Source organism: Salmo salar, chromosome ssa10 (genome assembly GCF_905237065.1).
Source record: "Salmo salar chromosome ssa10, Ssal_v3.1, whole genome shotgun sequence".
NCBI lineage: Eukaryota > Metazoa > Chordata > Actinopteri > Salmoniformes > Salmonidae > Salmo > Salmo salar.
Window position 1 is genome coordinate 2,585,275 of NC_059451.1, and position 11,840 is coordinate 2,597,114.

The 11,840-nt window shown below is 49.6% G+C and overlaps 1 protein-coding gene across 4 annotated transcripts in view; it reads left to right on the top strand.

The window, feature by feature from the left end:
* The window catches only part of LOC106592529 (protein Jade-3), a 62,044-nt gene extending 58,020 nt beyond the window's left edge, over nt 1-4,024 (top strand). For all 4 annotated transcript variants that reach the window (XM_045687223.1, XM_045687222.1, XM_045687225.1 and 1 more), the window contains one exon: nt 2,268-4,024. In XM_045687223.1, the coding sequence (XP_045543179.1) occupies nt 2,268-3,277 (1,010 nt within the window). In that variant the 3' untranslated portion in view covers nt 3,278-4,024. The remainder of the gene's footprint in view (nt 1-2,267) is intronic.
* Nucleotides 4,025-11,840: the final 7,816 nt, after the last annotated feature.

Sequence of the window (11,840 nt, forward strand, 5' to 3'; positions counted from 1 at the left end):
GACTCCAGGTTAACGTTCTATCCTAGGGTGGAGTTGGGACTCCAGGTTAACGTTCTATCCTAGGGTGGAGTTGGGACTCCAGGTTAACGTTCTATCCTAGGGTGGAGTTGGGACTCCGGGTTAACCTCTCTAGGCTAGGCGGGACGAATTCGTCCCACCTACGTAACAGCCACTGCTATCCTGTGGCGCGATTTTCAAAACCTTAAAAATCCTATTACTTCAATTTCTCAAACATATCACTATTTTACAGCCATTTAAAGACAAGACTCTCGTTAATCTAACCACACTGTCCGATTTCAAAAAGGCTTTACAACGAAAGCAAAACATTAGATTATGTCAGCAGAGTACCAAGCCAGAAATAATCAGACACCCATTTTTCAAGCCAGCATATAATGTCACCAAAACCCAGAAGACAGCTAAATGCAGCACTCACCTTTGATGATCTTCATCAGATGACAACCCTAGGACATTATGTTATACAATACATGCATGTTTTGTTCAATCAAGTTCATATTTATATCAAAAACCAGCTTTTTACATTAGCATGTGACGTTCAGAACTAGCATACCCCCGCAAACTTCCGGGGAATTCGCTAACATTTTACTAAATTACTCACGATAAACGTTCACAAAAAGCATAACAATTATTTTAAGAATTATAGATACAGACCTCCTCTATGCACTCGATATGTCCGATTTTAAAATAGCTTTTTGGTGAAAGCACATTTTGCAATATTCTAAGTACATAGCCCAGGCATCACGGGCTCGCTTATTTAGACACCCGGCAAGTTTAGCACTCACCATAATCATATTTACTATTATAAAAGTTTGATTACCTTTTGTTGTCTTCGTCAGAATGCACACCCAGGACTGCTACTTCAATAACAAATGTTGGTTTGGTCCAAAATAATCCATCGTTATATCCGAATAGCGGCGTTTTGTTCGTATGCGTTCCAGACACTATCCGAAATAGTAAAGAAGTGTCGCGCGCATGGCGCAATTCGTGACAATAAAATTCTAAATATTCCATTACCGTACTTCGAAGCATGTCAACCGCTGTTTAAAATCAATTTTTACGACATTTTTCTCGTAGAAAAGCGATAATATTCCGACAGGGAATCTCCTTTTCGGCAAACAGAGGAAAAAAATCCCAAAGGCGGGGGCGGTCGGGGTCACGCGCATAAGCCCAGTGTCCCTTGATAGGCCACTTGAGAAAGGCGATAATGTGTTTCAGCCTGGGGCTGGAATGACGACATTCTGTTTTTTCCCGGGCTCTGAGCGCCTATGGACGACGTGGGAAGTGTCACGTTAGAGCAGAGATCCTTAGTAAATGATAGAGATGGAAAAGAAGTTCAAGAAATGGTCAGACAGGCCACTTCCTGTAAAGGAATCTCTCAGGTTTTGACCTGCCATTTGAGTTCTGTTATACTCACAGACACCATTCAAACAGTTTTAGAAAATGTAGGGTGTTTTCTATCCATATGTAATAAGTATATGCATATTCTAGTTACTGGGTAGGAGTGGTAACCAGATTAAATCGGGTATGTTTTTTATCCAGCCGTGTCAATACTGCCCCCTAGCCCTAACAGGTTAACATTCTATCCTAGGGTGGAGTTGGGACTCCGGGTTAACGTTCTATCCTAGGGTGGAGTTGGGACTCCGGGTTAACGTTCTATCCTAGGGCGGAGTTGGGACTCTAGGTTAACGTTCTATCCTAGGGTGGAGTTGGGACTCTGGGTTAACGTTCTATCCTAGGGTGGAGTTGGGACTCTGGGTTTAACGTTCTATCCTAGGGTGGAGTTGGCACTCCGGGTTAACGTTCTATCCTAGGGTGGAGTTGGGACTCCGGGTTAACGTTCTATCCTAGGGTGGAGTTGGGACTCCGGGTTAACATTCTATCCTAGGGTGGAGTTGGGACTCCGGGTTAACGTTCTATCCTAGGGCGGAGTTGGGACTCTAGGTTAACGTTCTATCCTAGGGTGGAGTTGGGACTCCAAGTTAACGTTCTATCCTAGGGTGGAGTTGGGACTCCAGGTTAATGTTCTATCCTAGGGTGGAGTTGGGTTAACGTTCTATCCTAAGGTGGAGTTGGGACTCCAGGTTAACGTTCTATCCTAAGGTGGAGTTGGGACTCCGGGTTAACGTTCTATCCTAGGGTGGAGTTGGGACTCCAGGTTAACGTTCTATCCCAGGGCGGAGTTGGGACTCCAGGTTAACGTTCTATCCTAGGGTGGAGTTGGGACTCATGGTGTTTGTCTCTCTCTCCAGGTCTGCCGGTGGACAGCATGTTGTTCCGGCCTCCTCCCAGAATCACCCTGAAGCTGAAGATGCCCAAAGTGTCGCTGGGTAACGGGAAGACCGGCTTCAAGTCAGGAAACGGCCCCCTGTGTCCAGATAACAGCGGGAATGTTCACGAACGTAGTGGTGGAGGGAAGGGGCTGGGGAAGGAAGGAGGGGGGCTGGGGAATGAAGGAGGGGGGCTGGGGAAGGGTAAAGGAGGAGGTAAGCCTCAGCTCCATGGGCGAGGCAAGAGAGAGGAGCTCTCCAATGGCATTCTACTGTCAACCTCTACCTCAGGTCAGTCATGTAGAGAAGGTAGTACCACCATTGGACCAGCACTGACCAACAGCATGTCCAGAGCCTCAGCCCTGCCTATCAAATCTACTGGCAAGCCCCTGACTGGCAAAACCTTACCGGGTAAACCTCTGGCGCTCCCAGTCCACTCCTCCTCCAATGGAAATGTTAAACTGGACCCAGACAGAGTTGGGCACGTCCCCAAATCCAACGGTGTGACGGAGAAGATGGTGGTCGTGACCCAGAAGGACACCGCTTGTCAGACCCCCAGTGAACAGGAAGCTGGTGAGGGGTCAGGGGGCAAGGGAAGCCAGTCAACCAGCTTCAGGAGGTCAACCATGGAGCACTTCAACCGGTCGTTCAAGGAGGCGACGGTCAGCTTGGTGCGGACCACGGAGGACCTGCGGGGGGACAAGGTGTCCCAGGGGGGTAAAGGCACCAGATCAGCCAAGGACCGAACCTGGGCCAAACCACTTCCTGGAGTCCCCCAGGGACTCGGTGGTACCAGACCACCACCCTACCAGGAGACGGACGGATACTGCCCTGACCTGGAACTCAGTGACTCGGAGCCAGAGGCTAAAGGTCAGAAGTGGAGGCAGGGTAGGGGTGACTCGGGGGGCCAGGCAGGAGGAGACTACAGCAGGGGGAACAGCAGAGGGAAACAGGGCCTGGGGGGGTCCAGTAAGACCTCAGCACAGAGGTGACATCCCTGACCCCTCACCTACTGTAGACACTGGCCCCAGCTCTGTCACTCCCTCTCTGACCACTGGAGCCCAGACCAGACCAGCCATAGAGCAGCAGGGGCCAATGGCAGCCATCTATTGGTCAACTGGGACCAGGGCCCCCTACACTGGCTGGGGCATCCATCTATTGGTCAACTGGGACCAGGGCCCCCTACACTTGCTGAGGCATCTATCTATTGGTCAACTGGGACCAGGGCCCCCTACACTGGCTGGGGCATCCATCTATTGGTCAACTGGGACCAGGGCGCCCTACACTGGCTGGGGCATCTATCTATTGGTCAACTGGGACCAGGGCCCCCTACACTGGCTGGGGCATCCATCTATTGGTCAACTGGGACCAGGGCCCCCTACACTGGCTGGGGCATCTATCTATTGGTCAATTGGGACCAGGGCCCCCTACACTGGCTGGGGCATCCATCTATTGGTCAACTTGGACCAGGGCCCCCTACACTGGCTGGGGCATCTATCTATTGGTCCGCTGAGACGCATACAGACAGGAGCAAAGGACTGATGCATGGCGGGCGTCCTAGCCCAGATCATCACCTCAATGGGACTCCGACATGGACCTTCTATCTCTCTCTCTCCGACATGGACCCTCTATCAATCTCTCCCCGACATGGGGACCCTCTATCTCTCTCTCCCCCGACATGGACCCTCTATCTCTCTCTCTCCGACATGGACCTTCTATCTCTCTCTCTCCGACATGGACCTTCTATCTCTCTCTCTCCGACATGGACCCTCTATCTCTCTCTCCCCCAACATGGACCCTCTATCTCTCTCTCCCCCGATATGGGGACCCTCTATCTCTCTCTCCCTGACATGGACCTTCTATCTCTCTCTCTCCCTGACATGGACCCTCTCTCTCTCTCTCCCCGACATGGACCCTCTGTTATGGACCCTCTATCTCTCTCTCCCCGACATGGACCCTCTGTTATGGACCCTCTCTCTCTCTCTCCCCGACATGGACCCTCTATCTCTCTCTCCCTGACATGGACCCTCTATCTCTCTCCCCGACATGGACCCTCTGTTATTGACCCTCTGTTATGGACCCTCTATCTCTCTCTCCCCGACATGGACCCTCTGTTATGGACCCTCTATCTCTCTCTCCCCGACATGGACCCTCTGTTATGGACCCTCTATCTCTCTCTCCCTGACATGGACCCTCTATCTCTCTCCCCGACATGGACCCTCTGTTATGGACCCTCTATCTCTCTCCCCGACATGGACCCTCCGTTATGGACCCTCTATCTCTCTCTCCCCGACATGGACCCTCTGTTATGGACCCTCTCTCTCTCTCTCCCCGACATGGACCCTCTATCTCTCTCTCTCCCTGACATGGGGACCCTCTATCTCTCTCTCCCCGACATGGGGACCCTCTATCTCTCTCTCTCCCTGACATGGACCCTCTATCTCTCTCCCCGACATGGACCCTCCGTTATGGACCCTCTATCTCTCTCTCCCCGACATGGACCCTCTGTTATGGACCCTCTCTCTCTCTCTCCCCGACATGGACCCTCTATCTCTCTCTCTCCCCGACATGGGGACCCTCTATCTCTCGCTCCCTGACAGGGACCCTCTATCTCTCGCTCCCTGACAGGGACCCTCTATCTCTCTCTCCCCGACATGGGGACCCTCTATCTCTCTCTCCCCGACATGGGGACCCTCTATCTCTCTCTCCCCGACATGGGGACCCTCTATCTCTCTCTCCCCGACATGGGGACCCTCTATCTCTCGCTCCCCGACATGGGGACCCTCTATCTCTCGCTCCCTGACATGGACCCTCTATCTCTCTCTCCCTGACATGGACCCTCTATCTCTCGCTCCCTGACATGGACCCTCTATCTCTCTCTCCCTGACATGGACCCTCTATCTCTCTCTCCGTGCACGCTGTAAGCAGAGCAGTGTTGTACTGTCTTCTGAGATTAAACGACTTGTCTGTTTTTATTTCTGTCTTCTTTGTTCTGCTTAGAAATGTTTTTCTGTATCTGTTAGGGGTTTAACAGTATACATATTCATACTGAACCTTGGTTCGGTCGGCACTGTGAGCCTGAAAGAATACACAAACAAATCTAACCACTAGACCTATAGGCTAAACCCGCACTGTGTTGTATGCCTCCTGAGTAAATCTGAGTTTACCTGTTTTTCAGGCTGATCTGATAAAACAACTATAGCCTATACACATGTTGTAATAAAAGGTTACATTTTAATTGGCCGCATTTCAAACTGTCCTTTTGTGAGGCGTAGCCAGGAACTTGTTCTGTAAAATGGTGAGTGGTGAGGTCGATAAACCAGGAGGATTTCCTGTCGTCGTTTAAATCTCCAGTTTGAGATAATTTTAGGTTCCCAGTAGATTACAGCGGTGATGGACAGAGAGTCTCCACGTTCATCTAGAATAGATTACAGCGGTGATGGACAGAGAGTATGTCTCCACCCTCATCTAGAATAGATTACAGCGGTGATGGACAGAGAGTATGTCTCCACGCTCATCTAGAATAGATTACAGCGGTGATGGACAGAGAGTCTCCACGCTCATCTAGAATAGATTACAGCGGTGATGGACAGAGAGTCTCCACGCTCATCTAGAATAGATTACAGCGGTGATGGACAGAGAGTCTCCACGCTCATCTAGAATAGATTACAGCGGTGATGGACAGAGATTATGTCTCCACGTTCATCTAGAATAGATTACAGCGGTGATGGACAGAGAGTATGTCTCCACCCTCATCTAGAATAGATTACAGCGGTGATGGACAGAGAGTCTCCACGCTCATCTAGAATAGATTACAGCGGTGATGGACAGAGAGTCTCCACCCTCATCTAGAATAGATTACAGCGGTGATGGACAGAGAGTATGTCTCCACGCTCATCTAGAATAGATTACAGCGGTGGTGGACAGAGAGTATGTCTCCACCCTCATCTAGAATAGATTACAGCGGTGATGGACAGAGAGTATGTCTCCACCCTCATCTAGAATAGATTACAGCGGTGATGGACAGAGATTATGTCTCCACCCTCATCTAGAATAGATTACAGTGGTGATGGACAGAGAGTCTCCACGCTCGTCTAGAATAGATTACAGCGGTGATGGACAGAGAGTCTCCACGTTCATCTAGAATAGATTACAGCGGTGATGGACAGAGAGTCTCCACGTTCATCTAGAATAGATTACAGTGGTGATGGACAGAGAGTCTCCACGTTCATCTAGAATAGATTACAGCGGTGATGGACAGAGAGTCTCCACGTTCATCTAGAATAGATTATGCTTTTGCCAACACCTCAGACATGTTGACACATTTCCACCAGCGTCACCTCAGTATTCCATGGGAGTAAGAAACGCAAGTAAATAACACAGCGTAACCCTTCTCAGCTGATTCTGACCAGGACAAAATAATTAAGAGCGATATGTATTTTTATAGACGCAAATATGCGGCCATTCTCAGTGGTTAGGGGGTCAGTATATAGGGGGATATGGGGTCAGTGGATAGGGGATGGGGGTCAGTGGTTAGGGGTCAGTGGTTAGGGGTCAGGGGGATAGGGGGTCAGTGGTTAGCGGTCAGTGTTTAGGGGGATATGGGGTCAGTGGATAGGGGGTCAGTGGTTAGGGGATAGGGGGTCAGCGGTTAGGGGGTCAGTGGTTAGGGATAGGGGGTCAGTAGATAGGGGGTCAGTGGATAGGGGGATAGGGGGTCAGTAGATAGGGGGTCAGTGGATAGGGGGTTAGGGGGACAGGGGTTCAGTGGATAGGGGGTCAGTGGTTAGGGGTCAGTGTTCAGTGGATAGGGGGTCAGTGGTTAGGGGGTCGGGAGGTCAGTGGTTAGGGGGTCAGTGGTTAGGGGTCAGGAGTCAGTGGTTAGGGGTCAGTAGTTAGGGGATAGGGGGTCAGTGGTTAGGGGGTCAGGGGGTCATTGTTATGGGCTCAGGAAGTCAGTGGTTAGGGGTCAGTGGATAGGGGGTCAGTGGTTAGGGGTCAGTGGTTAGGGGTCAGTGGTTAGGGGTCAGCAGTTAGGGGTCAGTAGTTAGGGGTCAGGAGGTCAGTGGTTAGGGGTCAGTGGTTAGGGGGTCAGTGGTTAGGGGGTCAGTAGTTAGGGGGTCAGTGGTTAGGGGGTCAGTGGTTAGGGGGTCAGTAGTTAGGGGTCAGGAGGTCAGTGGTTAGGGGGTCAGTGGTTAGGGGGATAGGGGGTCAGTGGTTAGGAGGTCAGGGGGTCAGTAGTTAGGGGGTCAGGAGGTCAGTGGTTAGGGGGTCAGTGGTTAGGTGGTCAGTGGTTAGGGGATAGGGGGTCAGTGGTTAGGGGGTCAGTGGTTAGGAGGTCAGGGGTCAGTGGTTAGGGGGTCAGGAGGTCAGTGGTTAGGGGGTCAGTGGTTAGGGGGATAGGGGGTCAGTGGTTAGGGGTCAGGGGGTCATTGTTATGGGCTCAGGAAGTCAGTGGTTAGGGGGTCAGTGGTTAGGGGGTCAGTAGTTAGGGGTCAGTAGTTAGGGGGTCAGTAGTTAGGGGTCAGCAGTTAGGGGGTCAGGAGGTTAGGGGTCAGTGGTTAGGGGTCAGCAGTTAGGGGTCAGTGGTTAGGGGGTCAGCAGTTAGGGGGTCAGTAGTTAGGGGGTCAGGAGGTCAGTGGTTAGGGGTCAGTGGTTAGGGGTCAGCAGTTAGGGGTCAGTTGTTAGGGGTCAGGAGGTCAGTGGTTAGGGGTCAGTGGTTAGGGGGTCAGCAGTTAGGGGGTCAGTGGTTAGGGGGTCAGTAGTTAGGGGGTCAGGGGTCAGTGGTTAGGGGTCAGTGGTTAGGGGATAGGGGTCAGCGGTTAGGGGGTCAGGAGGTCAGTGGTTAGGGGGTCAGTGGTTAGGGGGTCAGGAGGTCAGTGGTTAGGGGGTCAGTGGTTAGGAGGTCAGGGGGTCAGTGGTTAGGGGGTCAAGAGGTCAGTGGTTAGGGGGTCAGTGGTTAGGTGGTCAGGGGTCAGTGGTTAGGGGTCAAGAGGTCAGTGGTTAGGGGGTCAGTGGTTAGGTGGTCAGGGGTCAGTGGTTAGGGGGTCAGTGGTTAGGGGGTCAGTGGTTAGGTGGTCAGGGGGTCAGTGGTTAGGGGGTCAAGAGGTCAGTGGTTAGGGGGTCAGTGGTTAGGTGGTCAGTGGTTAGGGGGTCAGGAGGTCAGTGGTTAGGGGGTCAGTGGTTAGGTGGTCAGGGGGTCAGTGGTTAGGGGGTCAAGAGGTCAGTGGTTAGGGGGTCAGTGGTTAGGTGGTCAGTGGTTAGGGGATAGGGGGTCAGTGGTTAGGGGGTCAGTGGATAGGGGGATAGGAGGTTAGGGGTGAAAGTGTTCTCGCCACATTAGGCTCTTCACTCTCTCACCCGTTTCAGCATACAGCCTACCTACCGATCTACGGTATATAAGCAAGTTCAAGATGAAGTTGACAATGAATTGGCCAATCCACCCTGTGTTAGACTTCCTACAGATGGATGGACCTACAGGGCTACAGAGAGGTACTTCACAGTGACAGCCAATCACATTACCCCAGACAGGGATCCACCCTGTGTTAGACTTCCTACAGATGGATGGACCTCCAGGGCTACAGAGAGGTACTGAACAGTGACAGCCAATCACATTACCCCAGACAGGGAAAGGAGAATTACAGTGCCATAGACACACCCTCTTTGAGTCACACAAGGGCATTGGCCTTTCCCATGTCTGAGCCACGTTTCCATAAGAAAACATTAGCATTGGTCTTTCCCATGTCTGAGCCACGTTTCCATAAGAAAACATTAGCATTGGCCTTTCCCATGTCTGAGCCACGTTTCCATAAGAAAACATTAGCATTGGTCTTTTCCATGTCTGAGCCACGTTTCCATAACAAAACATTAGCATTGGTCTTTCCCATGTCTGAGCCACGTTTCCATAAGAAAACATTAGCATTGGCCTTTCCCATGTCTGAGCCACGTTTCCATAAGAAAACATTAGCATTGGTCTTTTCCATGTCTGAGCCACGTTTCCATAACAAAACATTAGCATTGGCCTTTTCCATGTCTGAGCCACGTTTCCATAACAAAACGTTAGCATTGGCCTTTTCCATGTCTGAGCCACGTTTCCATAACAAAACATTAGCATTGGCCTTTTCCATGTCTGAGCCACGTGGTGTTTTATTTCAGAAGATCCCTGATGGTCTCATCAGGCCTGTTATGACAGATATGGAATCAGGAGTACCAATGCGTCTTTTATTTAATTAACGGAAGTTAACTGCCGTAGACAAACTGTTCATTTACCCCTTATACCAAAACCGAATTGTGACCCCCCCAAAACTGCAATCCATACCTTTCCACTCGTTGCTGTACACGTCTTCATCATTACCAGTGAATCTACTCGTCTTCATCATAACCAGTGAATCTAGTAGTCTTCATCATAACCAGTGAATCTAGTAGTCTTCATCATAACCGGTGAATCTCGTAGTCTTCGTCATAACCGGTGAATCTCGTAGTCTTCATCATAACCAGTGAATCTCGTAGTCTTCATCATAACCAGTGAATCAACACGTCTTCATCATAACCAGTGAATCTCGTAGTCTTCATCATAACCAGTGAATCTCGTAGTCTTCATCATAACCAGTGAATCTCGTAGTCTTCATCATAACCGGTGAATCTACACACCTGGGCTCAGGTGTGTCCCAGGATAAATGCACCTCTTCCCCATTCATTGAGGAGACTCTCTCCATGCAGACACTGATAGAGTTTGGTTGTGGCCATTTTGTTTGTTTGCTTTGGCACCTTTCAACACCCCTCATCATCACATTTATGCACGCAAACACTCACTCACACTACTGACTACACACACCATTGTTAATTGTACTTACGTTACTTCAGTTAATAAATATATTTTGTTATTCCTTATGTCCACGTTGTCTCCCTTTTTATTCTGAACTTCGAGCCGATTCATGACAGAACTAACCTAAAGAAGAGGATGGAACTGCAGCGCGATGAAATAAAACTTGTTTTCTGAAAGAAAATAATATCAGAGACCTGAACATCATTATCTGCTAAGATATATTTACACAATATTATTGACAACAGTGAACTATTTCTTCCTGTCTGTTGAGCTGCTCTCTCCACTTCCTGTCTGTTGAGCTGCTCTCTCCACTTCCTGTCTGTTGAGCTGCTCTCTCTACTTCCTGTCTGTTGTGCTGCTCTCTCCACTTCCTGTCTGTTGAGCTGCTCTCTCTACTTCCTGTCTGTTGTGCTGCTCTCTCCACTTCCTGTCTGTTGAGCTGCTCTCTCCTCTTCCTGTCTGTTGAGCTGCTCTCTCCACTTCCTGTCTGTTGAGCTGCTCTCTCCACTTCCTGTCTGTTGAGCTGCTCTCTCCACTTCCTGTCTGTTGAGCTGCTCTCTCCTCTTCCTGTCTGTTGAGCTGCTCTCTCCTCTTCCTGTCTGTTGAGCTGCTCTCTCCACTTCCTGTCTGTTGAGCTGCTCTCTCCACTTCCTGTCTGTTGAGCTGCTCTCTTCACTTCCTGTTGGTTGAGCTGCTCTCTCCACTTCCTGTCGGTTTAGCTGCTCTCTCCACTTCCTGTCAGTTTAGCTGCTCTCTCCACTTCCTGTCTGTTGAGCTGCTCTCTTCACTTCCTGTCGGTTGAGCTGCTCTCTCCACTTCCTGTCTGTTGAGCTGCTGTCTTCCTGACCTGCACGGATATATTGACGTATCTGTTTACATGGACTTTTGTAATCATTAGTCCTCTCTTTAGGCAATGTCTGTATTTTCATATCTCAGGCAGTGACCACATGTTTTAAAATGCTCCTTTGACCTAAGCAATAATGATATGACTAATGTTTTCACTAAAACCTCTGTAGGTGTCTTAGACCACTATAAGGGCTGTCTGAAGAGAGAGTGGACCAAAACGCAGCGGAGTTAGTGTTCATCATATTTAATTATAAAATGGAACACTATACAAATACAAAATAAGAAACTGACAGCCAACAGTCCTGTCAGGTGAAACACTGAACAGAAACAATTACCCACAAAACCCCAACGGAAAAACATGCACTTATGTGTGACTCCCAATCAACCACAACGAACTTCAGCTGTGCCTGATTGGGAGCCACACACGGCCCAAAACAAAGAAATACAAAAACATAGAAAAAGAACATAGAACGCCCACCCAATGTAACACCCTGGCCTAACCAAAATAAAGAACAAAAAACCCCTCTCTATGGCCAGGGCGTTACAACCACAACAAGCACTTCACACAGCACTGGTTTAAAGTAGCATATACAGAATGGGCACTCCAATGGTTAGCACACTTTGAGGTAAAAAAAACACCTACCATGTTTTTCCATTTGATGTAGTGCACTATATAGGGAACAGGGCCCTGGTCTAATGTAGTGCACTATATAGGGAATAAGGTTCCGGTCTAAACTAGGGCACTATTAAGGGAATAGGGCCCTGGTAAAAAGTAGGGCAGTATAAAGGGAATAGGGTGCCATTTGGAATACACAGGATCAAATGTACATGAACCACTGATTGATATCAGAGGCACAACTCTCAGCATGACCTATGACCTCTTA